Genomic DNA, 26,929 nt, shown 5'->3' with positions numbered 1-26,929 from the left:
CGACCATTTCACGGGGGTCGCCAAACAATGCAGTCCGCCATTTTTTCCCCCTTTTCCTTAGCTGTGTTACTCCCTTTTATTCTATTGGCTTTTGAAAGCCAATAGAATAGACTCTCTTGAATAGAGTCTAATTCTATTGGCTTTCAAAGCCAATAGGAAATGTCCAGGCTGTCTCTACCCTGCTGAGCCCGCCAAAAGTCCCATTCTGCAAACGGTGCTGCACCAGTTGAGTAGTCCTCGACTTACGACCAGTTGAGTAGTCTTCGACTTACGACCAGTTGGGGGTCATGGCATTAAAAAGATTGAGAACCACTGCCCTAAAGGCATCCATCCACAAGTCATTTAACTGGATCTTCCTTGAGGCTCAGGCCCAAGCAGAAATAGGGAGGTGACTTCAGATGGTATCCCCCTCAACATAATCGAGGCCGGTGGGCCACACTAAGGGGTCTCCGACATTGACAACTTTTAAGATTTGTAGACTTCAACTCCCAGAATTCCCTGGCTAGTACAGAATAGTTTTCTGTGCATGGCTGATCGGAGATTTCTGGGAGTTGAAGTCCACAAGACTTAAAAATCGCTAACTTTGGAGTCCCATGACTTAGGCGGCAAATCCGGTCAGGAGAGCGCGCTTCTGCAACTCTCGTCCAGCGGGAGAGCCAGCGCTCCACGCCCCTTTGCGATCGTCGGCCAGGAGTCGCGTGGCGTTTCGCGGCAGTCCGCGCTGCCTTCCCGCCTCGCTGTTTGCTCAAAAAACAAAACAAAACAAAAAACCCCACCGGCTTTGAAAACGAGGAGGGAAGCGGGAAGAGTTTGGCAGGCGAAAGGTTGTTGCCGACGCTCGACTCGGGCAGGAGTGCCCTGGAAATCAAGTTGCTGCGCAAGCTGACGCGGATTTACTGGGGAGCACTCAGCGAGGCTGTTTGGTCGGGCTTTGCGCGCTCCCCAAAAAAGAATTGCCTGAATGTATTTGCATGACTGAAACGCAGACGCCAGCGTACCGTCTTCTGAGCCTGTGGCTTAAAAATTGAGGAATAATTGGCTTCCATAATTACAGTCTAAAACGGGCGGTCTTTTGCTCGCGGGGGTATCTATTGGGATGGAGTATCTACATGCAGGTTGTTTAAGAGAGTAATCCCCCGTCACCAGGGCGATGTGCTTCTAAGAGCGAGTCAGTAGACGGAACCAGTGAGGGGGAGTCGGCGAAGGTTTATAAAAAATGCTTCACGAAGCGCTCGCTCATCCTTCGGCGAAGAGTCGCGTCTCCGCCACCGCCGAAGCGGTTTTTCCCTCGCGCCGCCCGCCTGGCGTGACGACGCCTCTTGCGATACGGGGGGGCGGGAGACTGACTGACGCTCCCTCGCTCTGGCCCCGGGTAAAGCGGGCTTTCCCATTCGCTGCGCGTCGCGCCAGGCAGAAGCCAACCGTCTCGGCGCTGCCAAAGCTAGGTCACCGCGCGGCCGCCGAGCGTGCTCTTCTGGGTGGCGCGCCCGTCCGGCTCCGCCTCCGGTCCCGTTGGGCGAAGCCGCGCTTCTTTAGCGCCAGGGAGCGACTCCTTTTCTCCTCTGCGCGGGCCTCGGCAGGTGCCTTCGCGGCTCCTCGCCTCCCAGCAGCTGCCGCTTCCCTCTTGCAGTTTCTCTGGGACGGTGACCTCGCCGCCACCCCCTCCGGAGAAAACAGGAAAATGTGGGTGGAGAGCCTGGACTGAGTGGGGTCAGAGCTGCTGAGCTGGAGCTGCAGACGGCCCGACCTTCTTTTCCTTCTTTCCTGTGCAGAGAGTTTCAGATAATTATTACCCTTTTCCGCTTGGCAGTTTAGAAGCAACAGAGATCTAACAGTGATTTCCACCTTGGGAAACATCTGACAGGGCGCAGGAACAGGGCTGACACCAGTCTAGCTTGCAGAGTAATGAGTTGTACACCTTTTAGGCTACAATTCTCAAACTCAGTAGCTTCCTAAATTATGCTACTTAAAAGTCGCAATCCTAAATAGTCATTTGGAATCAAGCCCTGTTTTAAACCGTGGAATGCAGTGAATTCTTAAGGTAGCAATCCCTTTCCTCTTATCTGATGAGATCAGCCCTAAAATTTTTGAATGGTTTATATGAAATTAATCCACAAACTAACCACATTTTAGCCCTGTATGTTTTGTGAACTCAGACAGTGAATAAAAAGCATTTCAGATAAAAGAGTTTCTAATTGGGATGAATAATGGGGAAAATGGTCTCCCCTGAATTTTTTGTACCCTTACTGAGATCCTACATGTGAAAGCAAATATGATCAAAGGAACAAAGCTATATTAAAAAGCAGGATGTTTTAAAAGAGATGTTTCAGGAATTTGTAGTTTTAGGGGCCAATTAATTCAAGGCATACAGGACTGATTGAATAAACCAAAGTTAGATGGTTTTATGGACAACCATCCAACAAAACATTTATATGAATTTGTTAAAACTTACTATAAACAAATGAAAATTCCTTTTATGGTTGAATTTGCACTCTGCTTTGAGCTGGCACTAAGGTAGCTTGGGGATCCTCCTGGATTCAGCATTATTGCTTGATAACCATGTAACATTAATGGCCTTTCCTTCAATCTCTATTTGGAGAAAAGAGGCTTAGCTATAGTGACTCAGGCACTAAAGCATGATTTACCTTGGTAACTTGAAGATGTGTGAATTGCATGCTGGCCAGGGAATTCTGGGAGCTGAAATATAAGCATCTTCAAGTTACCAAGGTTGAAAAATACTAAACTAATAAAGTAATGCCCAGGTTAGATTATTGTAATGTTCCCACAATGTGCTTATTGTGAAGTGGTTTTTGAAGAAAGACTAGAAAATTACAGTGGGTCCAAGCATACAGCAACATGGATGGTATGTGGTGCCTCCTGAGAGTCCCAGGTATCCCCTATGTAAAAATAATTTAAATGGTTGCCAGTTGCCTACTGAGAAAGGTTCACCAATGTTCACAATAATGTATAAAACTATGTATGGTTTAGCTAAGAGCTCAAAATACTTGTTTGCCTAAGCATTTGAATTTTCTCAGTTGCGTTTTTAATCATTTTTAGGTAATTTTATTTATTTATATTCCACTCTTATTATTTTTACAAACAGTTCAAGGCAGGAGGCATACCCATTACACCTTCCCCCTCCTACTTTCCTCACAACAACCCTGTGAGGTGGGTTGGGCTGAAAGAGTGATTTAAGATTTAATTGTATTTTTGTTTCTTTCTTCCTTTAAAAGCTGTCTTGTATTACTGAGTGAATGGGCATCTTTACAAATAAAGCAAAGAAAAAGATAAAATATGTACAGGTGGAAATATTTATAATGAAGTACTGATCTATGCCGCACCCTTGTCTGGGGTTCCCCAGCCTTAAGACAGCAAAATCTAAAACCACGATCATGCTTAAAATGGCTGCTATGGCGGTTGGGAGACATCATCCAGCACCCATTTACCAGGAGGCAAACTACTAATGTCACTTCCCACTAATCTACAATCTTCCTACCCCATTTACCACCTAAGTGTACAAGTGGTTCTGTTCATGACCTGCATATGCAGCCACGGAGACCTCCAAGCAAGAATAACTAACAAGCTGTGGTTTGCTTTATTCAATAAATCACAATAAGCTGGATTGATACAACATATTAATTCTTAAGCCATTGTTTATAAATCATATTCAAGTTCATATAATGCAATAAACCCAAATGAGCTGCTTTATGGTGTGGATGAAACTATCTGAGGACTGCATTATTTCCTCTGCTGAAACTAGCATTTCAATGGAATATCAACCTTTTAGAAAGCTAGTTTGAACTAGTGGTTATGGGACCAGGCTAGAAATCAGGAGACCCCGAGTGCTAGTCCTGCCTTGTGCCAGTCACCCGCTTTCAGCCCTAGGAAGTAGCCTACTTCTAAAATCTTCCCAAGAAAACTGCAGAGACTTCTACAGGCAGTTGCCAGGATCAGTATGGACTTGAAGGCACGTATTCCCCTCCCCCGGGGCACCCTTTAACCCTTCACTCATATTTAAATGCTCCAATTCTGAGAACTGTCCAACTGTCCAAAATTACCAGTGCTTTTGGGATTTTTTGAAATGGAAAGATATGGACTATGTGATCCATATGAGGATTCTTTGCTTTCTAAGAACTGGACACACCGCAGCCCAACAAATCTATACACATGCTTATTGCAGCACACGCTTTCTCCAACAACAGACTATTGCTCTCTATTCTTTTAGGCTTTGCAAGATGATGTTGCCAAGTAAATAATAGTCTCAAAAAGTCTGTAAAGTGGCTTACAACCTTTGCCTTCTTCCAAAAGTTCTTATATTAATTGGGATGAAGTGCTGCCTCAATGTGGTAGTTCTTTCTCTGGTTGCTACTGAGCTCCTGGCAAAGGTCTATGATGCGGGCAGGACTCCCACCAGGGTATGTTGCTCATGGTCCTGGCAGATGAGTGAAAGTCCTCTTGCCTGCTTGTTCATAGCTGCTCATCTCCAAACATTGCTTCTGCTTCCCTGTCCATTTGCTTATCACCTTTCTTCCTACACATACCTCTCCATTCATGCCTTGGCATTTGCTTTTGTAAGCTAAGAGCCTGGGTGGAGCAAGGCTGCCTCTGGATGTTGGCACATTCTTAAAAATGCCAGGGTGTGGTTTTAATTATTTTTTTTAAGACAAGTTTTATTGGTTTTTTGATTTTTGAAACAAAGTACTCAAGACACACTGTGGTGTTAGGGTGGTCAAACATCCACAAACAAAACATATATACATAATTCAATGAATACATCAAATACATCCCTCTCTTTTTCCCTTAAGTAAGGTATTTTATTTAAAATAACCCAATTCTAGCTTAAATTTATTCAACCTAAACCTGTTTTTAAAGCTTTATAAATTTACACTACCATAATCAAAATAACTTTAAGTACAAACCTTATCAGTTCAGGTATCCCTTCCAAATATATTCTAATTCCTTAATTTTATCATAGATCTTATTTATTTCTTCCATTAATATCCCATATTTAAAATAAAGTATTAATCTATCCTATACGTATCTAATCGATCAATCAATCAATCTCTTTAAAATGACAAAATAAAGTCCAACCTTAAATCATTTCAATCCATTTGACAGAATTCAAATTTCATCCAGTTAATTTTCATAACTAATCACATCAATATTATCAAACAAACAGATCATCTTATTAGATTAACTCAACATTACATAATTTTTTTACAAATAAACCTATCATTCTAAAAAAAAACAAAAAAAAGGTGTGGTTTTAATTATTATAGACAACTAAAACACCAGTTTGGATACTTATGAATAAAGTTGTGAGTGTATGTATGAGTACATGAGGGAAGTGGGGGGTGGGAAGTATTTCTGCCTGGCTACTTTTCCCAACTTCACTCCCTCAGTCCAAAGGCTTCACCAAATCCTGTTTAGGTCCTCATTGGAGGTTATGACTCCTCTTTTATATCCAAGATGGACTTACCTCCAGAGAGGGATTGAGAGACAGACTCCCTGTTTTCTGTTAATTGATTAATCAGCATCAGCCCCCCCCCTTTTAGGTCATTCATTAGGGCAATTGGAGCATTGGCGTACATTTAGGTAAGAAAAAACAAATGCACAGGTACAATATAGGTGGTACCTTGCTCAATAGTAGTAACTGTGAGAGGGCTCTTGGAGTCCTAGTGGACAATGACTTAAATATAAGCCAGCAGAATGCTAGGCTGCATTAACAGAGAGACAGAATCAAGATCACGTGAAGTGTTAATACTACTTTACAATGCCTTGGTAAGGCCACACTTGGAATACTGCATCCAGTTTTGGTCATGATGTAAAAAAGTTGAGACTCTAGAAATAGTACAGAAAAGAGCAATAAAGATGATTAGGGGAGTGGAGGCTATAACATATAAAGAATGGTTGCTGGAATTGGGTATGTCTAGTTTAATGAAGAGAAGGACGAGGGGTCACATGATAGAGGTGTTCCAATATCTCAGGGGTTGCCACAAAGAAGAGGGAGTCAAGCTATTCTCCAAAGCACCTGAAGGCAGGACAAGAAGTAATGGATGGAAACTAATCAAAGAGAGAAGCAACCTAGAACTAAGGAGAATTTTTCTGACGCTTAGAATAATTAATCACTGGAACAACCTGCCTCCAGAAGTTGTGAATGCTCCAACACTGGAAGTTTTTAAGAAAAGACTGGACAACCATTTGTCTGAAACAGTATAGGGTTTCCTGCATGAGCAGGGGATTGGACTAGAAGATCTCCAGGTTTCCTTCCAACTCTATTATTACTATTATTATTATTATTATTATTATTATTACTATTAATCATTGCATACTCAGCCAGATATTCAGACTGGATTTGGCATTTTTGTGACCCTATCAAGTCCTTACCCAGGACCTGGGATAGGCAGATGTGGATGTTTGATGGTATTACAGATATCATTGCAGGATGGAAGCAGTTCCTAGTAAGGCCGCCTTTTGCAATTGACTAATAGCGAATTTGTCAATGCCAATGGTGTTCAAGTGGTGCTCCAGTTGTTTTGGGATTGCACCCAAGGAGCCTATTACTATTGGTACTACCCTTGCTTGCTTTTGCCACAGTCTTTCTATTTCTATTTGTAGGTCTTTGTATTTTGTTATCTTCTCCAGTTCTTTCTCGTCTATTCTGCTGTCTCCAGGCACTGCCACGTCCACTATCCAGACTTTTTTGTCTTTCTTATGACAATTGTTAAGTCTGGGGTGTATTATTATTATTATTATTATTACATCTCAGTATCAAAAGATAGGTTGAAGATTGACCCTTTTACAGAATTTTATGTTTTATCATAATTGATAAGTGCTATTGTTTTGCAGAAAATGAAGTGAGTTACTTACATCTAGACAAACCCTTGAATTAATTAGAGTATTTTCTCTTAAGAAAGTGTTTGTAAAAACATTTGCATGTCAGAAACATGTAACTGAATTCTGTTCAATAACTCAGGGAAAAAATACCTTGCGTTAATTGTGTCCAAATTTTTCCATAACTTAACTCTTTACAGAGGAGGCTTTGTACTGCCACCTAGTGATCTGTTTTATGACATAATTGCCAAGCAGCCTAATAAACAATGAAAGATCCAACTGTGAACAGGGAACTTCAGTAAATTGATCGCCACAAACTACCAATGAAATACAGGAACTGTATTTCAGAACTGAAACCACACATTCCCATTCTTTTAGATTCCAAGATACTATTTAACAGCATCACTATTGATAGATTTAATCACTAAGCTACTGATCCCACTTACTGTTTTTTTAAAAAAACTATAAATGAACAATTGTTAATTTAAATTACCCAAAGAAAGAAGTGAATGAATAGCTTACAATGTATCTTCTGCACTATTCAAAATGTTTACATTTGCAACCTAAATTTATGACTTAGAACAACTGATTTTAAATATATTGCAATTTATGGTACATTGTGGGTAGATAAAGCTGTTAAATTGTAAGACAAAAATGTCTTCAATTTAGAAGCTTTATTCACAATGCACTATAAATTGTCTTTATATGCAGATGATGCACTGAGTTTATCTGTACAAAGTAACTGAAAAGAGTGAAGAGTTTTATCCCTTTTCAGGTTACAGTCTGATCTCCTGAAAGACCAGCACAAGCAAATACACTGGGGACATACAAACTTCCAAGATTAAGGCTATCCAGGAAGCAAAAAAAAAAAAAAGCGTAATTTAAAAACCTTATGGTGGTGTATTCTTCAGAAGCCTTTCACCACTTATCCTTCCTACAACAGTCACAGACTCTTAGTTACCCCTTGAAAATTATGCTTTCTCCAATAGATGGTGGATAAAAATGAATGATGAGCCTGCTTGTCTCATTCATTATGAAGATAAAGCTGCTACTTAAGTTATTACAGCTTACACTTATATAGAATAATATATGCTTACCCAGCAGTGTAAATTCATAATGTGGCGTGTATGATAATTCTCTGGCTGAGTTCATATAGTAAATCACCACGTATTTATTTAGTTTGGCTAAATCTAATGGGTGAATCTTGGAGTTAGGGTTTTTAATAACCCAGTTGTAATTTATTTTCTAAACCATTGCTAAACAAATCATGCCTTAGCACAACATGGAAACCAGGTCATAGATTGTTATGCTCATTCAAAAAATTGTATATTAATGCTTTTCTTGGCAACAGTTATCATGCCTGGATCAATTATAGCAGCTATAAATGAATATGTTGAAGAATCAGGGCAGATTGGACATACTAAAGTGCCTTCTTACAACAACTTTGAAAGCTGATTGTGCTCAAAAGTATAAACCCAACCATCCTGATTATTACTAGTAAATATCATATTCTATTTAGCACATAAAACAGATGTGTCTCAGTTGATTCATGTGTGTTATTGTCTTACACTTTCCAAATAAGCACTGAACTAAATGTAACATGCATGCATGCACACATGCATGTGTACATATGTGTATATGTGTGTGTGTGTGTGTTCTTAATTACAAAGCAGTATGATAGGTAAGTTCTTTGGAAGCAGAAGGACAGTAAGGGAAAGAAAGTGTTGAGTAATTTCTTATCTGTTACTTTCTCCTTCAATTCCCCTTCCTAGTAATTTTGCTCTGTTGTAAGGTTTCAGGTAAGATGCAGTTATAATAGGTGATTCTGCATTATCAGCTGAACTCAGATTGTGTTAATTCCCACTGTTCACTTGTGAATAATACATTCCTTACCCTAATTTGTGTTTTCATCTTATTGAATGAATATACTTTTGGGCTTATGCTAGTCTTTGACCATAATAACGATTTCATTTGATTTGATATATACTTTTAGGCTGATTTTAGCTTACATGATAAGTGAACCCAATAATTGTGGCATAAACATAATTTATGGTTTACCGTATGTGTAAATGATCCCACAGCAGTATGTCCAATAAATAGTGAGTACAGTGGGTCAATCTACTTCAAAATATATTTTTCTAGAATAATAAACTAGCCAGGACTGGAGAAAAAAATGAGGCTGAAATTAAACCTTACAAACATATGTTAGAGTTGCTAGGATGTATTCATTAGTAACTAATATTGACTATGTTCAGTTATACTTGCATTTATTGAATAATGTTTGTGAAAGGGGCAGTACACAAAAGAAAATATATGCTTGTATTTAGGTGTTGGATATGTTCACGGTGAAATTACTGCTATATGTGTAGCATAAGAAATTTAGTAGTTGATTTGCATCTTTGCAGGCTTTTTATTCCAGTGGGCTTAGTAAGCACTTAGGCAGAATTCCTAAATGCACTTTCTTAGAAATTAATATCATTTACACAAATGGGATTTTAATGTAAATGGATTTAGGACTGGGTACTTAGAAAACAATGGTGCCAGTAAAATTACTGTCATTTTGTATTACTGGAATATTTGAAGATATTTCTAAGTATATTTATCCAGAGCAGAATCAATGCTTCTGGCGGGGTAAATACTTTATGGCATCTACCCATCTTCCCATCTGCAGAGTTGCAGAGACGCTAGAGAAGATGTGGGACATGTATAGGGACACTACATAGGAGGGAGAAGGAATGGGTGTCAGCATACATGTTAACTGCACAGAATCATGCATATGAAATAGGCAGCCATATAAATGTATTAAATAGGCAAATAAACAAATAAGACATTGAATTGATTCCTTGGTTCAAATTATCATAGTTACCTAGGAATTCCAATGGACTTTCTTTCAAAAACATTTCGTTCTAAATATTTTGCTTGACCTCATTTTTGTATAATTTCATTACAACAGAATGTAGGCAAATAATTTTGTATACAGTATTCTATTTCTGTAAATGAAAAGCAAGAAACTGAAGTGCTGTTAAGTTGTGCAGCCTGATTTATATGTTAAAACATATATATACTCTCCAGTGGTATCTCTCAGGAAGTGTTAAAAAAAAAAAAAAGCCAGTCATGGAACTGATGCAAACCCTACACCCTTGGAAATGCATGTGTTTTGACACACATACAAATGGGTTGCACTGCTGTGACCTCTATCTCAGGGGTGTCAAACTGGCAGCCAGCAGACCAGATGCATCAAGTGCAAGCCATACCCACCTCGGCTCTATAAAGGCAAAAATAGTTGCAATACATCACAATATGTCATGTGAAGCGATCAAGTTTGACACTCATGCTCTATCTGAACATTTTGACACACCTTCCCCAGATGATGCTCTTAATCCCAACTTTTCAATCCATTTGAAGGCCTAAGGATTTAAAACAGTTTAAAAACAATAAAATCAGGTAGAAATTTCACATCTGGTAGCAACAACAAAAGTAGCAATTAAAGAAAATAATTATTGAACTTAAAAGCAGTCTAAAAACAATGAGGGCATGAATATGTTTGTTATAATTGTCCTACAGATGGGTACATTGCAGACAGTGACCAGACTTTGTCAATACAACGTTTAGCTTTATGAGCTTAAAGTTAGATGATTTATCTAGATCTAGAAATAAGATTTAGAAAGCCATCCTTTAGAAAATGGATAACTTCAACTGATATCTTATACATGCATTATAACATTTTTAAAACATATACAAAAAATCTGACAGATGTATTTAGGAAAATATCCAATCTAAATGTAATTGGTAGTGCATTACTTGTTTTTAATACTCTTTTTAAATTAAAGAATGTTTTATTCCAGCTACAAACTTATTCCATATATCATATTGTGCATCAAGAGCCAACAAATTAAGAGCTCAATAGCCCTTAATATATGAAACTATATTTAAGGCTGGCTAACCTGAACCAATCCTGAATTGGTAGCATTTTATCTGTTTATTCTCATAAAAAATGACGATTGGAGATTGATTTAATGACTTTAATACAATGTTAATATTTGAATACAATTTTACTGATTGTATGATTAAGGTCTTGGAAGATGGCCTGGGATTCCCTTAATTATATTCCTTTTACTTTATTATAATTTTATAAAAATATGATTTCTTTTATGAGACTGAACAGATAGTTTAAATTAGTTTTGTAAGACAGTACCAATTCTATTTAACATACATTAATTACTTAGATGCAGTTTATTAGGAGCGGAACATAGGCAATAGTCTTCTATTAAATAAGATCCCTACACATCTAGTTCAGAATTATTTCCATTGATAGTCAGTAGGCTTCTTGGGTGGGGGCGACGGGGTTGAGAAAGTAGTTTTTAGACATATGATACTACTATCCGGTGCGATCAGTCTCTTACAATGCTTCTCTTCAGACAGTGTATTGCTGTTTTATATCATTTGGTTTAGAAAAAATGTTTGGTAAAATGAAAAATCAACATTTCTGCAAATTATTTTCTGCCTGCTTTGTGACTTGGGAGCAGTTTCTGTCTCCTCAACACTCTGGCTCCATGGTTTCAAATATTTGCTTAAACTGACATAAATAGCAACTGGAATGCTGCTTATTAGCAGTGTGAAGTTGACATTATTGGCAGCCTATCTGAACTTTTGTTGGGCTGGCCAGTCATTATCTACAATACATCTATAATGGTTTTATAGTAAAGTAGTCCAAAAGTGGAATAGGCCCAAGGATGACCCACTAGCAGACCAAACATATGGAAAAAGCAGTATTTATTGCCTTTTCTGTTTCTCTTTATAAATAGCTAAATAATTATCTCTAATTACTTAGGATGAGAAGAAAAGGAGGGAGAGATTTTTCATCAGTCCAGTGATTTGAGGGTTTTGGACACCTAACTTTCAGCTGCTGTGATGCCACCTAATTCAGGTGGGTTCTGAATATAGTGGACCAAACCACTATAAAGAAAGGGGCAGGTATCCTCTCTAAGATATCCCATTCCACTCCTCTAGTTTATTTTGTTTATCTATTATTAGACTTCTGTGCTGCCCATCTTGCCCAGGCAACTCTAGGCGGCTTATAATCATAAGTTTACAGTTTAGCTACAACTATGGAAAGTCAGGTGTGCTGTTGCCTCCTTGTCTTTTGATCACAATTTTTCATTCTTCAGATTTGTTTTATCTATATCAGTGGTTCTCAATCTTTTTAATGCCGCGACCCCCCAACCAGTCGTAAGTCAAGTACTACTCAACCGGTCGTAAGTCGAGGACTACTCAACTGGTGCAGCACCGTTTGCAGAATGGGATTTTTGATGGGCTCAGCAGGGCAGAGACAGCCTGGACAATTCCTTTTGGCTTTTGAAAGCCAATAGAATTAAACTCTATTCAAGAGAGTCTATTCTATTGGCTTTCAAAAGCCAATAGAATAAAAGGGAGTAGCACAGCTAAGGGGGAAAAAAATGGCAGACTGCGTTGTTTGGCGACCCCCGTGAAATGGCCATTCGACCCCAAATGGGGTCCCGACCCACAGGTTGAGAACCACTGATCTATATCTATATGTATATCTATATCTATCTATATCTATCTGTCTATCTATCTATCTATCTATCTATCTATCTATCTATCTATCTATCTATCTATCTATCTATCTATCTATCTACACACACACACACAAACACACAAACATACATACCTTTATTGTGAAGGGTTTGTACTTTAGACACATACCTAGATACTGTACACATATTGAAGCATCAGTTTCATCTTGGCATTTTGAGGTAAAAAGTCTTCAAGGGCCACTGTTAGTTGCTGTCAATACTAATAGACGAAAGGGATAATGGTCTTTCAGCACATAATTCATCCCCATACATTGATTTAATGAGTACTGCTAAGCCTGTTTGATTCACATGGAATTAATAGAGATCAGGGAATATACAGGGGAACTAGAAAGTTAAGATGTAACATATTTGAACAGCAGTGAGAAACGCAGGAAACTATATGATACTAATTGCATTATTTGCCCTGTAAACCAATCTTTGTTCTGTTTACAAGTCTGCTGGATCAGATCTTTCCCAGGGGTTTTTGCCTTCCCCAAGATGATGGGGGAAGGAGCAAAGGGACAGGAGAAGGAACTGCTCTCCATATTGTAATTTGTGAAATACAACACTGCCCCTTGTACAATCTAATCCATCTAGATTCTAGGCCTTCTGGGGGGGAGGGAGGGACGGGGGAAGGTTAAGAGCTTCAGCCGATTGACAACATTTATCAGGCAGACCAGGAGGAACTAGACAGGAAGCTGCGGTGTTTGAAGAACAATACTGCAAAGAAGCAAGTATTCTACAGTGTAAATACTGGTTTGTAGATTTAATTAGATATAATACAAGTCAGAATCTTTTAATTGGAAAAAACATGCCCTGCTCGCATGGATCTTTAGGAAAAAATGTAAGAGGGTGAGGATACTAATTGTATTGGCGGCGAATGGTGTGTTTCTTCATCAAGTCTCAGAATAAGATAAAACAAAAGCACGTGTCTTTTTTTTTTTCTTGGCGAGGGAAGGCAAGTACTCACTTTTACTTTTATGCAGATACTGAAGCTTCCAGCACAGAATGCGTCCTTTCTCCATCCCCCTCTAATATAACGGGCAGAGATGTCTCTTTCCCACCCCTTTCTGGAGTAGAGTTTCGCACAGGCGCGTGGCTGCTCTCTCTCTCTCTCTCTCTCTCCCCCCCCCTTACACGCTCAGTCACTCTCCTCATACTAGGTCTGTGTCTAGCGTGCTGTCTCTCGCGCGCACGCACACAACCACAAATACACACGCAGGCGCGCACACAGGGAAGTGGGGGGGGAGAAGAGGAGAGAAATCTCAGTTGCACTTCTGGCCCTTTTAAAAAGTTTGTGTAAATTGGAATGAGGTCAGATTTGGAGCTTCTCATTGCACACGGTTATTGGGTTCCAAGCCAATCGGAACTGAAGGGCGGGGTTTTGGCACGATGGAGCGTTGGATACAGTCTATGATTGGCTTAGAAAAGAGCTGAGGAAGGATAAAGCTCCACGAGGCGGAATTGAGCGCCGCTCTAAGCTGCAGCAAGGGAAAGTGTATGTAGTGGGGCGGGGAAGAGGCCAAGTCTGTAGTCCCGGTTTGTACATGTCTCTTTCCTTTTTGGGGGGCTGTGCATCTACAGGCGAGCAAGATGGGACTCTATATATTTTCTGCACCAGTCACTGTTTTTCCTATTGGGAAGACACACGATTATTAATGCTACTAGGTTGCATGAGCGGGGCTTTTTATCCTCAGCTAACTCCCTGGCAGCCGCTAAATAATCATAGAAAAAACTCTTGATCCCTCTAATTACGAGTTCTGGACGAAGATTTTTTTATTACTGGTTTTGCTTGGCGACGTGGGCATTTTTTTTTCTTAGTGGGTATTTTTGTATGTATCCTCAAGATTTTTAGCAGTGGGCGTGCTGCTTCTGCCGAGACACCTCGAGTACAGTATTAGAAGGGTGAAAGACAGAAAAAAAAAAAAACCACTTGTGAACGCCAGGGTGGGGGAAGAGGTGGAAAAGAGAGAGAGAGAGAACTAGGATTGGCGGCTGTTTTTTTTTTTTTTTTTTTTTTTAAGAAAGGCACTCTTTCCACTTAGAGCCGGGAGTCTGCTCTTAAACTCGCAGTGCAAAGTTGCGGTGAGAGGCGTGCGCAAGTGTTGGAGAGGCAAGCGCGGTGTGGAGCTACAACTACTTCCCGGAGGGAGTCGTGCCTTAAGTAACGGGGGACGAAGCACTCGCGAAGGGGGCTTGAGAGCTCCGACTGACCGGCAAAGTTGTTTCAAGCGGGTGGCCAAGCTGAGCCCCACCGACTTCCCCGCAGCCGCTGCGGCGCGCGCCAACCCCCAAAATGGTGCAACAGACGAACAACGCGGAGAACACGGAAGCCCTCCTGGCCGGCGAGAGCTCGGACTCCGGGGCCAGCATCGAGCTGGGCATCGCCTCTTCTCCCACTCCGGGCTCGACTGCTTCGACAGGGGGCAAAGCGGACGATCCGAGCTGGTGCAAGACGCCCAGCGGGCATATCAAGCGGCCCATGAACGCCTTCATGGTGTGGTCTCAGATCGAGAGGAGGAAGATCATGGAGCAGTCCCCGGACATGCACAACGCTGAGATCTCCAAGCGCTTAGGCAAGCGTTGGAAGCTGCTCAAGGACAGCGACAAGATCCCTTTCATCCGGGAGGCGGAGCGGCTGCGCCTCAAGCACATGGCGGACTACCCCGATTACAAGTACCGACCCAGGAAGAAGGTGAAGTCGGGCACGAACTCTGGGAAGCCGGGTGAGAAGAGCGGGGGTGGAGGGAGTGGCGGCGGCAGTCAGGGAGCAGCCGCCTCCGCTGCTGGTTCCAACTCTTCCAAGCTTGCCCAGAAAAAGGGCAGTGCCGCCAAACTCTCTCCCAGTGGCGCCGGCAAACCGCATCCCAAACTCAGCCCGAGCGGCGGCGGCGCAAAAGCTCCGTCCTCTTTTCCATCGGAACAGCCGGCTTCCCTCCTGCCCCCAGAGCACCATTCTCTATACAAATCCCGCGCCGCCTCTCCGGGCTCCTCCTCGCCCTCCAGCAGCAGCAGCAGCAGCAGCAGCAGCAGCCACAGTAGCCGACATCTCCCCGAGAAGAAGGCCAAGCGGCTCTACCTCTTCTCCCACTCGTCGCCCGGCGGCGCCGTTCCGGCCAGCCCGACCCTCAGCACTTCAACAGAAGCAAGTGACCCGCTGAGTCTCTACGATGAAGTAGCGGCGGTGGGCGCCCGGCAGGACGGGGGCGAGCCCTCGTCTTCCCCCGTGGGCAATTACTCCCCCTCGGACCACCGAAGCTACACCAGCCTGCGGGCGCCGTCGCCGACACCTTCGACCTCGCACTCTTCGTCGGCTTCCTCCTCCGCCTCCTGCGCTTCCTCCTCCTCGGATGACGAGTTCGAAGACGACCTGTTGGACCTCAACCCCAGCCCGGGCTTCGACAGCATGGCGATGGGGAGTCTGAGCTCCTCGGTCCTCGACAGGGATCTGGATTTTAACTTGGAGCCTGGCTCGGGCTCTCACTTTGAGTTCCCAGACTATTGTACCCCGGAGGTAAGTGAGATGATCTCGGGAGACTGGCTCGAATCCAGCATTTCCAACTTGGTATTTACGTACTGAGTTGGGGCGGGGGGGGGGAACGAAGGATTAAGAGGAGAGCAAACGGCGCGCGTGGGGAAGAAAAGAGACACGGACATGGCGCTCAATCCCAGACGCGCTGCAAAACTGGAGAGCGAGCATTTCACCCACCGTTGAGTATGGCCCCCCGCCCCACGTTACTGAAACTGACTTGAGGGGGTGTGTACGCGCGTGGTGGTTGGTTTTTTTTTTTTTATTTGCGCTAACGCGGCAAAAGGGATCAACACGCTCTTCACCGAAAAAGCTACCACAGAAATAACACGGGACTAAATCGATCCCCACCCCCTTTTCTGTTCACGTTTCATCCTTCTTTTGCAGCCGAAGAATGAGAAGCACGTTTCAGACTCTGGTGAGAATCTAGTGGCTTAAATAGGAATGGCAACTACAGCAGGAGGGGGTGGAAATCGAGCATATCTTTGCTTGTCGTTGGAAAGAGTTGGAGGGAGGGAGGAAGGTAGATTCTGCTAATGTGTATTAGATATGTCTTTGGCTTAGGAGCAAAAGCTCGTCTGCTTTAAAACAAATCTGCAGACCTGCAGTCAATTTGCATTTTTGGAAGGTTCTCTTTTTTTATACATCAAAAGGGATGGAGAAAGAGGATGGCCCTGGAAACTGGACTGAATCCTAAATGGAATGAAAAGGAGAGACAAGCATTTGAAAACGAACTGGAAATTCGGCTGAAAACAATAACACCGAAAAGGATTTGCACGTATGTGGGAGAAAGTGGAGGTGATTTTCTTTGCCGGATTACCTTATATTCATAGAAATCATATGTGGACTTTCAGCAACACATAACTTTTTTTAAATGGAGACAGATATAGAACATAACAACTGTAATAATGTGGTACAGGGGAAATTGAGGGCGTTTGCTCTTTCTTGCAAAAATGTGTTTTTATTACTCAGAATCGTGATGGTGTTGGATTATTTCTCTGGTGGGGTTTAATATAGCATGTTATCCTATCTTTTGGAGTTTTTTTGTAAGACTGTTGAACAGTTTAAAAATAGTGTTAGAATAATATAAAAAGCAGATAGATGGCGCTATGTTTGATTCCTTCAAAAATTATCACCAGCTTTTTTTCACTCTTAACTCTTTAAAGGATTCAAACGCAACTCAAATCTGTGCTGGACTTCAAAAAGAACACAGGACCAAATTTTTCCTCAGTGTGTGTGTGTGTGTGTGTGTGTGTGTTCCTCTGTAGCTGTAAATGACTTTTTTTCACACCAGGATTCATTCTTGAATTTTTTTTCTTTCTAAATGGAATTGGATGCCATTTTATAAGTGAAGTATTTATACTGGCCAAATGTTTTTTACTTGTATTCCTTTGTCCTTTTTTGGTAGTTCTGTTTGTTACCCACACCATTTTTATGTCACCTTCACTGAAGGGCTAGAGTTTTAACTTTTAATTTTTATATTTAAATGTAGACTTTTGACACTTTTAAAAACAGAAGAGAAGATGAAAACGTTTGATTATTTTCTCAGTGTATTTTTGTAAAAAATATATAAGGGGTGTAAATTGCTGTTTTGGATTTCCTGATTATAAATAGGGCTGCTGGTTAATCTCTCTCACACAAAATCAGTCCCTACTTTCATCATGTTTACACTCCAATCTGCAGGCTTCTTAAAGAGACAGTATCTGTTCTGTCTACCATTCAACTCTATTTGTGAGTTGAGAGAGGGATTGAACTCTAATCCACTGTAGGGCTAATTTCTAACAAATCCTCCCTCAATGAACATTACATTGTACAGAGAAAACAAGAATATTTTTCAGGAAAAAGGGATCCTGTAGCTTTAACTTCAAAACCACATCTTTTGCACTTTTTGTAAGCAAAAACAAAGTAAATAAAAACATGCCATTTAAATCACTGGACCTATCTAAATGCCGATTTGAGTTCGCAACACTATGTACTGCATTTTTCATTCTTGTATTTGACTATTTAATCCTTATACTTGTCGCTAAGTATAATTGTTTTAGTCTCTTATGGCATGATGATAGCATATGTATTCAGGTTTATAGCTGTTGTGTTTAAGATGAGAAAAAGTGAAAACATCTTTGTACATTTAAGTCTGTATAATAATAAGCAAAAAAGATTGTGTGTTTATGTATGTTAATATAACATGACAGGCATGAGCATATCTGCCTAATGAAGAGGTTCCGTTAAGGGTTTTTTATCTTCGGTTTTCTTTTTAGTTTTTTGTTCATCCATCCTGTGCAATATGCTGTGTGGAATATCTTTGTCTAAGGATCTGCCCATAATACAATGTTGGGGTGGGGAGGGGAGAAAAATCTGGCTAATAAAGCCAAGTTCACTGCCTGTCAGATTGTCAATATTCTTTCTGTAAATAACCTTTTCCCTGAAGGAAATAAAATCAGCTGGAACTGAACCCTAAAACCCTGCTTCTATTGTCATTATTTTAGACTTTCTGGCTGTGCATTTTTGCCCTGTCAAATGAAAATATTTTACAACGATGGGTCTCCTATATGCAGAGCTGTTAAAACAGAAATGTGTCCTTTTCCCCTCCCCTCCCCGCCAGCTGAAGCTTCATCTCTTTGTGCATCTTTGGATGTGTTCTATGGTTGCATGCTTTCTAGGAATAGGCATGTATTAAAGAAATGTTAATAGCATTTTCAGTGAAAGGCCAAAAGACTAGAATGGGAGATGAGCTTTTGCTCAGAGAAGGCCATTAGAGGGGAAATGCAGTGTGAGGAATGTGCTTTAAAAGGTCCCATTAACCATTCTGTCCTATCAGTGAGACCTTGCAATGTGAAATTCCTGTCTTCACATCCCTTCAGTTCTGATTGGGGTACTTCCAGAGTTTCCAAATGGATTTTATAACTGAGGACTTAGATCAGGCTTATCTTCATTCCAATCTTTGAAAAACTATAAATGTTCTTAACTTGGTTCATTGCCAAAATAACAAGCATGTTAAACTTGTTTCCCTTTTCTAGTAGCCCATAACCAATTGCAGAAGACCTAATTACAAAAACTGGACAGAGACTAAGAACAGAAATACACACTAGGAACAGTATTTTTCTTGGTGTAGTCTTTTTGCAAGGCCTCATCTGGCCCTTTTGTCTTTTATATAACCCCCCTTTCAAGCAGATGTGAAATAGTAGGTCAGTAGGCTAACTGTTAAGTATTGTGGCAGCTTTGATGAAGCTTAGAATATGCACTGCAGACCATTTGGGGGTGGGGGAAAAAACCTCTTACATAGCCACAAACTCAGTCTTCAAATTGAATTCTACTGTAAATGAATAAGCACTGAATATATCACTGATCAAATAGTTTTCCATCTCCCTCATCAATTATATTTAATACTTAAAACAAATCTTTAATTAGAAATGAGCTGTGTTTTTTAAAAGTACAATATTTCTTTTTCAAAGGAGTCAGGTAAATGTGAGCACATTTAATGGGCTGCTAAGTACTGGTATGGTTACCAGAGAATGTCACAAAAAATCAACAAAAATGGTTCCGTTTTAGTAGACAATGTTTTGATGATGAACTTGTGCAACAATGGACTGACACCATCTTCCTGAATTCCTAGAGCACAATAGATGGGCTGTGTTTGCATGATAATTTACCTACTGGTTGCTTAACCATGGTTTATGCAATCTGTTTGCAGGACCTAGTGAACTATAAACTAACTAAATGGATTAGGTTAGATTTCTGCAAGCCACCAGGGTGAAATATGGTTTGGTGGGTTTTTTAATGAACTGTTAAAACATAATCATGAATTAAAAATAAAGGTACATTTGGTTTTTAAATAAGGAGCAGTATATTTAACATAATAAGCCAATGCTTACACTAGAGCATATGTTTTCATTTACAAAGATTGTCAAACTACACAATTAACAAATGGAAAAAAAAGGAAAATGTTTCAAAATATAGCTGAATCCTTTGTAGCTTGTTTCATCAACTGCCTTCCCTAGGGATTTTTATGCACGAAGGAACACTTAAATATGCAGCTTATATTCTGTTTGTAGTATACATTTCCCCAGGGTTAACCATATTTTGGAATCAAACCAGCATTCTGGGTTTCCATACCACATTGAACTACCCATGTGGGCTGGACTAGTTCACTGATACTGTGCAACATTTAACATGCAGGGGATCCATTTTCAAATTCATGCAAAGTCATGGAAACCCACAACTGACTTTTAGTCCAATCTACAGCACAGGATTGTTGTAAAGATAAGATGGAAGGACAAACCCTGGGGATATGTTTACCATACATATCCCCAGACTTTAATGTTCCTCTCTAGGATATAGTAAACTGTCAGCACCGCAAACAGATTTCCTCAACATTTCTTTCTCTGTACCAATTATTCTATGGATGGTGTGAACCACATTTAATTGCTGGTCTTGTATTCTTGTATTTTTAGCCCTTTCTGGATACGATGCACAAAGCATGTTTAGCCACAAAATTGCACAATATACTAGGCTAAAATGTACTTGGCTAAGTCCTGCCCTTGTGACTTTAATATGAATAAGCTGCTGCCTGAATTGTGTCATCTACTGTAATAAGGCTTAAACTTCATTACCAATGATACTGTAATAGACTGTTGACAATGATTTTGACTTAATTTCCTCAGGATGGGAGGTGGAGAGGCCTTTAACTGTTCCTTCCATGCCATTTTCCAAATTACACTGCTGGTCTCTTCCCTCAGTGCTACTTCTTGATGCATGAAAAAAGCTTTGCACTGTGTTTTTTTCAATCAAGCAATTGGGTTTGTATATACTAACCTATAAAAGGGACAGTGAACAGAGTGATAGAGTTAAACATTCTCTTTACTAGCTTCATGGTATCTCCCAAGTCATATGTCAAGAGATTCAATCCCAATACAACAATAATTGGTCCTTTATTTTCCTGTTAAACAGTTTACATAGTGGTTTGCATGTTCATAAACTAGTGGCATCACATAATATCTTTCATGAATGAAGATTTTAGCTTCAATCATTTGCAAGTAGCACAACTGAGTTTGGAGTCTTTTATGTCACTCCCTCATCGAAATACACATGCTGCATGTTAAAATATCAGATGTAAGAGTGTGTTCCACTGAGGAATATTTCCTAACATAGGAAAGACAGTATGGAATATCAGGCAACAGATTCTAACCTGTCTACCAAGACATTGTAAGATTCCTATCCTGGATGTCACAATCACCAGTTTTATTTCTATTGGCCCACATCTGAGATAACAAATCTCACATTTCAACTTTCTTATCCATAGTTCTCTAGCACTTCAGAAGGATTCAAAACTCATGGGTTCTATTCATATAGATCTATACCCCATTTTTATTAAGGTGCTTAAAATGGTGTACATAGTTTCATATCTTTTATTTATCCCACCTCCACAACACACAAGAGATTGGACTTAAAAAAAGATTGCCTCAAAACACTCAGATTTGAGTTATGATGCCTAGAGGTAGACTCCCTTTGGTATCAACCCAATAACCTTAACTTAAGAGTTTCCAAATTTTCTGGGTTCATAGTACTCCAGTGGTTCCCAAACTCTGTGCTATGGTGCCCCATAGCCCTGCAGCAGTTCTGTATATTATGTAATAAAATATACTGCTGGGTCCCTGTGAGTTTGGGAAATGCGGTCTAGGAATGACTGGTCTGACTTTGTGCCTAAGGCAGAACTAGAATTCACACTCTCCCAGTTTATAGCCTTGTGCCTTAAGTATAGCACCAAATTGTCTCTTCTAAGTTCTAGTTTATGCTCCCAAAATGCATTGTTAAAATAAGAGAATGCTGAATTCAGAAATAACTTTTTCAGGAAAAAGTTGTTTTAGAACATAAATTTGCTACCTGAGTAACAGATTTAAATTATTACTATAGAAAACAAAGGATGGATGGTTTCCACCTGAAAACTGGTACGTATTTATATTGTCAAAATATTACGTAAAAGTCATGCATGCATATATCAACCCAGCACAATGAGGATTTTTGTTTTTTGTTATCAGACTTGTGGGAAAAGACAAGGGTGATTTATTGTGATGGCAGAAAAATAATGTAGTAATTGAAGAATTATTAAGTTCTAAATACAACATGAGTAAATAACAACTTCTGTAATAAGTGTAGACTAGGAAAATACAAGATGGGTCTTCTAGACATCAAAAGAACTATCATTCAAGAAGGCTCTCAGACCAAACATGAGCAAAAAGAATTATTAAGATTGATAATGTATATTATCATTGCTTAGCTGGGTTCATATCTAGACAGTCTTAAGCCATGACATATTTCAATCAAGGTTTTCTGAATAAAATACAAAGGCTGATTTTAGGTAACATCCCAAACCAAATAAACAATGTAATAGGATTTACATATTGTATGAACCCCAAAAGTATTATTGGTGATAATGTTATTGCCAAAAAATGGGTCATATCAGAAGAGAAACCAATAGCATTCCACTGGGTGTTGCTATAAATGGATGTGGATCTTTGCCTTAATAGACAAATTAATTCACAGATTTTATCAACAAAGGAACTAATTAAAAAAATAATTCCATCTGGCATTTTTTTTAAATTATGTGGCTCAAAGTTAGCAAGTAAATCATTTTAGGAAGATTGGCTTTCTGGCACTGAAGTTAAATAATTGTGTATTATTTAATATCTAATTCTCCCAAATAGCAAAATTTATTTAAATATTTAATATAATTTATATGCTGCCCAATCCTGAATTACTCTATACAGCTCACAGTCACAACAAATACATAATGTTGAGGGGGGGGGGAATCAGAAATCTCAAAAAAATAAAATAAAAATAAAAATGACCAAAACAACTAAGACATCTGAAATTACTAAGTGGAGGCCACAACCAAATCAGCTAGCTTGTTAGAATCCAAAGATACCTGGGAGTGCACACGTACCTCCAGGGGAAAGGATGTTCCAAAGTATGCCCTCTACAACTGAACAGCCTAATTGGCCCTCTTTCAAAGAAGATGGTGCTATCCCTTCCCTCAAAGAAGATGGTGCTATCCCTTCCCTCAAAGAAGATGGTGCTATCCCTTCCCTCAAAGAAGAAATATTTCCTGCAGCCAATATTTCACTACCTGCCTAATCACACAAAGTTGCCTGAAAGAGCAGGGGTTAAGCCCACAGGTTGCAGAATTCAAACTATGGAGAATCCTGCCCACTTCTTCAGGTTCTACAGCAGTGGTTCTCAACCTTTTTAATGCCGCGACCCCCAACCAGTCGTAAGTCGAGGACTACTCAACCGGTCGTAAGTCAAGGACTACTCAACTGGTGCAGCACCGTTTGCAGAATGGGACTTTTGGCGGGCTCAGCAGGGCAGAGACAGCCTGGACAATTCCTATTGGCTTTTGAAAGCCAATAGAATTAGACTCTATTCAAGAGAGTCTATTCCAGGGGTAGGCAACCTTGGCTCTTTTATGACTCGTGGACTTCAACTCCCAGAATTCCTGAGCCGACTGGAATAAAAGGGAGTAGCACAGTTAAGGAAAAGGGGGGGGGGGGAAATGGCAGACTGCATTGTTTGGCGACCCCCGTGAAATGGTCGTTCGACCCCAAATGAGGTCCCGACCCACAGGTTGAGAACCACTGTTCTACAGTCTCTGAAAAAATTCCAGATTACAACATCAGACACCAACTCATTTTCTCCTCCAGGTTTATCCAATTGGCAGCTAGCCATGAGAGGGTACCAGCAAATTTATCTGCCAGGAAAACTGAAAACAGATCCAGTGTGTCAGCATTTTGTCCCATCCACCTTTTATTAATATGGTCCAGATAACAAATAAGGCAGCTTTGCAGGATCTGCAGAACCAATTAGAAGAAATAATTTTGGTTCTGATAATTTGCTAATATTACAGCCAGTAGGTGTTTGTTTATTTAAACGAATTTATATGGCTGGTGATTTCAACCAATGCTCAAGATACCTTTAAATGTTTATCTAAAGAGTACAAGATGCTGGCTGCACTAATAGAGTTTGCTAAACTGTTAGGAAAAGTTTCTAGTGCTTTTTGGAAGCCTGTTGGATCCATTATGTGGCCTGGTGAGGACCAATTCACTGTTGATGCCAAGGCCCAGGGCAGCTGAACAAAGTAGTCAGAAGACAAATTATTTATGTCCTCCGTTTTCAGATCATGTCTCAAGTGCTCTGAAACAAAGATGAGACCCAGAGTATTCTCTTCTGCAATGCTCAGAGGCACCATGGCACCTGTGCATGTTAATGTACCTGCAGAAATTTCTTTGGCACCCTCCAAATATTTCTTTTTTCTTTTCATTTTAAAAATAGATTGCTAGAATTCCGATAAGGCAAAATATCTGTTTCTACCATCACTTTTATTTCCAGGAATGCTTCTGGCCCCACAGGGGCTGTATAAGCTTTCTTGTGGAGAAAAATGGGAAATGGTGCATTTATACATTACAACATTTTTCTGCAAACCTGAATGCATGCAATGATTCATAGTTTTAAAATATGAAAACAGTGAATGTAGAAAGTGCAGGAGCTAGACATCCTTCCATATATTTTTTTTAGTATAAAGTTAGGTCAAATTATGATGGACTTATTAAGCCTGCAGTTCACCAGGTGAAGGCAATTCCATACATAAACAGTCTGACCCTTCTAATCTCTCAGACTGTTGCAGCTGTTGTTCTGTCTACTTTCAACAACTGTAGACTTGTCTAAGCAGCTGTCTGAACATTTGAAAATAAAGATAATTCATCCTCACAAAGCAGGGGAAGGCTATTAAAAACCTCTTAAATGATTCCAAACAGCAATTTCAACTGTGAGAAACATTAAAAAAGAAGAAGCTATAAATAACTGTTGAAGTCAAAGCATGATCTGGAGGACTAAGATAAATTGCTGTTTCAAACTGCTTGAAAACTGTGGTCAGATCCACAAACAGAAGAGAGAGATCACTGCAAATGGCCTGCTGAAAAGTTTAGCTAATGCTATATCCATTTAGCACAGATCCACAGAACAGCATTGCTTATAGCATAATGATCTGTGTGGGATAGTTGAAGAAGGATTTTTTTCCCTCTGATTTCATGACAAAGGTAATTGTACACACACAAAAAAAATAAAAAATAAAAAACCCAAAACCCTGATAAGTTTGAAATGTTTTGGAACATCCTCAATCTCACAAGATAGATTTGGAGAAAAATAGGAGTGAAACATTTGAAGGGAAAAAAAAACATATTTCCAGCTGTTAAGCATGGAAATGGCTGTATTTAGTTTTAAGTTGTGGAGTAGCCAATAGCAGAGGGAATAACAACATTTTCTAGAAGCCAATGAACCATATTCAATGCAGACATTGAAAAACAATACTCTTAACACATGGGTGTCAAACTCGCCACGTCACATGACGTGACGCGACGTATCGTGACTTTCTTTACACTGCCGGAACTGGGGTGGGTGCGGCCTCCATATGATGCAACCGGCCTGCGGGCCGGCAGTTTGACACCCCTGCTCTAACACATACTCCCAAGTCAATCATGAAGAACCAGTAAAAACAATACTCTTAACACATGGGTGTCAAACTCGCCACGTCACATGACGTGACGCGACGTATCGTGACTTTCTTTACACTGCCGGAACTGGGGTGGGTGCGGCCTCCATATGATGCAACCGGCCTGCGGGCCGGCAGTTTGACACCCCTGCTCTAACACATACTCCCAAGTCAATCATGAAGAACCAGTATCTACAGAAAGAAGAGTGCCCAGACTTAGCTATTATTGAAAATGTGAGGAGACCTCAAACATGTAGTGCATGCAAGGAGACATAAGAAGCTGAAGAAGCTTCTTGGATGAGAAGCGAAATGTCTTCAAAGAAAAAACAACATCAAGAAAGTCCAGTTGCCTTGTGAAAAAGCATCTTTGGGAGACCTAAGAAGATTTGTGAGCTGAAAGCAGTGTGCCAAGAATGAAGAAAACCTCAAAAGCAAGAACAGGGAGATTTTTAGCTGGCTTCAGAAAATAGCTTTGGGAGCTATTATGTCTGCCGGGGGAAGCGTAAAAAGGTACTGTACTGACTGTGTCTTTTTCCAAGCATGTATGATTGCTCCAGAAATAGTTTTGGCTGTCTCCGTGCATGTGTGTGCATAGCTATTGTTTCAATGATTCGAAAAGTGGTAATTTCTATGTGCTCTTCTACGTTTCCTGCAACTCTTTCAAGGACCTGTATATCCCTAATGTGTGAAACTGCTGACAAAATGATTCAAACTAGTCTATGCAATTTGTGTTGTATGTTTTGTATGTTGCAATAATTAAATCATTTAATCCTATATCTGGCTCAGAATGATTATTCATTGTCATTGTAATTGTTAAGTCTACCTTATCGCAAACATGGAATTCATTGTACCCCATTCCAATCTTCCAGAAAACTTTTTGTTACAAATTGATTTATAGATCTCGAATTACCAAAATATAGATTAATACTAGAACACAAACCAAACATGTATTTCTATCAAAATAACAAAGGAGATGATGCAAAAAACAAAGTTATTTTTAAAAAGACAACCTTTTATGTATCAAGAATTCCTAACCTTTTGGGGCTGGTGAGAAATATTATGTTTTGCTATTGCCTCCTTCCTAGGATTGAGAGAGAGTGACTTGCCCAAAGTCAGCTAGATCAGCAGTCTTCAGCCATTCTGGCTTGGCAGACCTGGAGAGGGGGGAATAGAGGGGAAGGTTCTGTGTGAGTGGCAGGCACATGTGTGAGCTGCCCACTCACACAAATGGAGCTATGTGTATGAGCTGGCTGCTTGTGCAGCCTAGTTCTGAACAGGCTGTGGCCCGGTATCAGGCCACAGCCCAGGGGTTTGATACCCCTGATCTAGATGTCTTAATGTCAAAGGCAGAATTAGAACTTACAATCTCTTGGTTTCCAGCCTGATATCTTAACAATTACATCAAACTGGCTGTCTTCTAAAGATGTAACA

General features: G+C 40.2%; 1 protein-coding gene and 1 long non-coding RNA gene across 5 annotated transcripts; one reads left to right on the top strand and one right to left on the bottom strand.

Annotated features, from left to right (window-relative positions):
- Positions 1-6,648: 6,648 nt before the first annotated feature.
- LOC120298674 lies at positions 6,649-13,732 on the bottom strand. 2 transcript variants are annotated; one of them, XR_005554171.1, is made up of 3 exons: positions 13,399-13,732; positions 12,524-12,648; positions 6,649-10,241 (listed from the first exon to the last, which is right to left on the bottom strand). It is a non-coding gene; the product is annotated as an uncharacterized LOC120298674 (long non-coding RNA). The 2 variants fall into 2 exon arrangements; XR_005554170.1 differs by having other exon boundaries at positions 12,559-12,648.
- A 178-nt stretch (positions 13,733-13,910) lies between these two features.
- On the top strand, positions 13,911-18,417 carry SOX4 (SRY-box transcription factor 4). Of its 3 annotated transcripts, XM_039322649.1 has the most exons (3): positions 13,911-15,942; positions 16,345-16,375; positions 16,611-18,417. In XM_039322649.1, the coding sequence occupies exons 1-3, from the start codon at positions 14,725-14,727 to the stop codon at positions 16,652-16,654; spliced, it is 1,293 nt and encodes a 430-aa protein (XP_039178583.1). In that variant the 5' UTR covers positions 13,911-14,724; the 3' UTR covers positions 16,655-18,417. The 3 variants fall into 3 exon arrangements, 2 of the variants coding, with proteins under 2 accessions (XP_039178583.1, XP_039178582.1); XR_005554169.1 differs by having other exon boundaries at positions 13,912-16,375; positions 16,611-16,719; XM_039322648.1 differs by lacking the exon at positions 16,345-16,375 and having other exon boundaries at positions 14,444-15,942.
- The last annotated feature ends 8,512 nt before the right edge of the window (positions 18,418-26,929 follow it).

This window comes from Crotalus tigris, unplaced genomic scaffold (genome assembly GCF_016545835.1).
Source record: "Crotalus tigris isolate CLP2741 ecotype Arizona unplaced genomic scaffold, ASM1654583v1 scf7180000024119.3904262, whole genome shotgun sequence".
Taxonomy (NCBI): domain Eukaryota; kingdom Metazoa; phylum Chordata; class Lepidosauria; order Squamata; family Viperidae; genus Crotalus; species Crotalus tigris.
The sequence above is the reverse complement of the archived record's forward strand: the minus strand, read 5'-3'. Positions and strand labels throughout refer to the sequence as shown.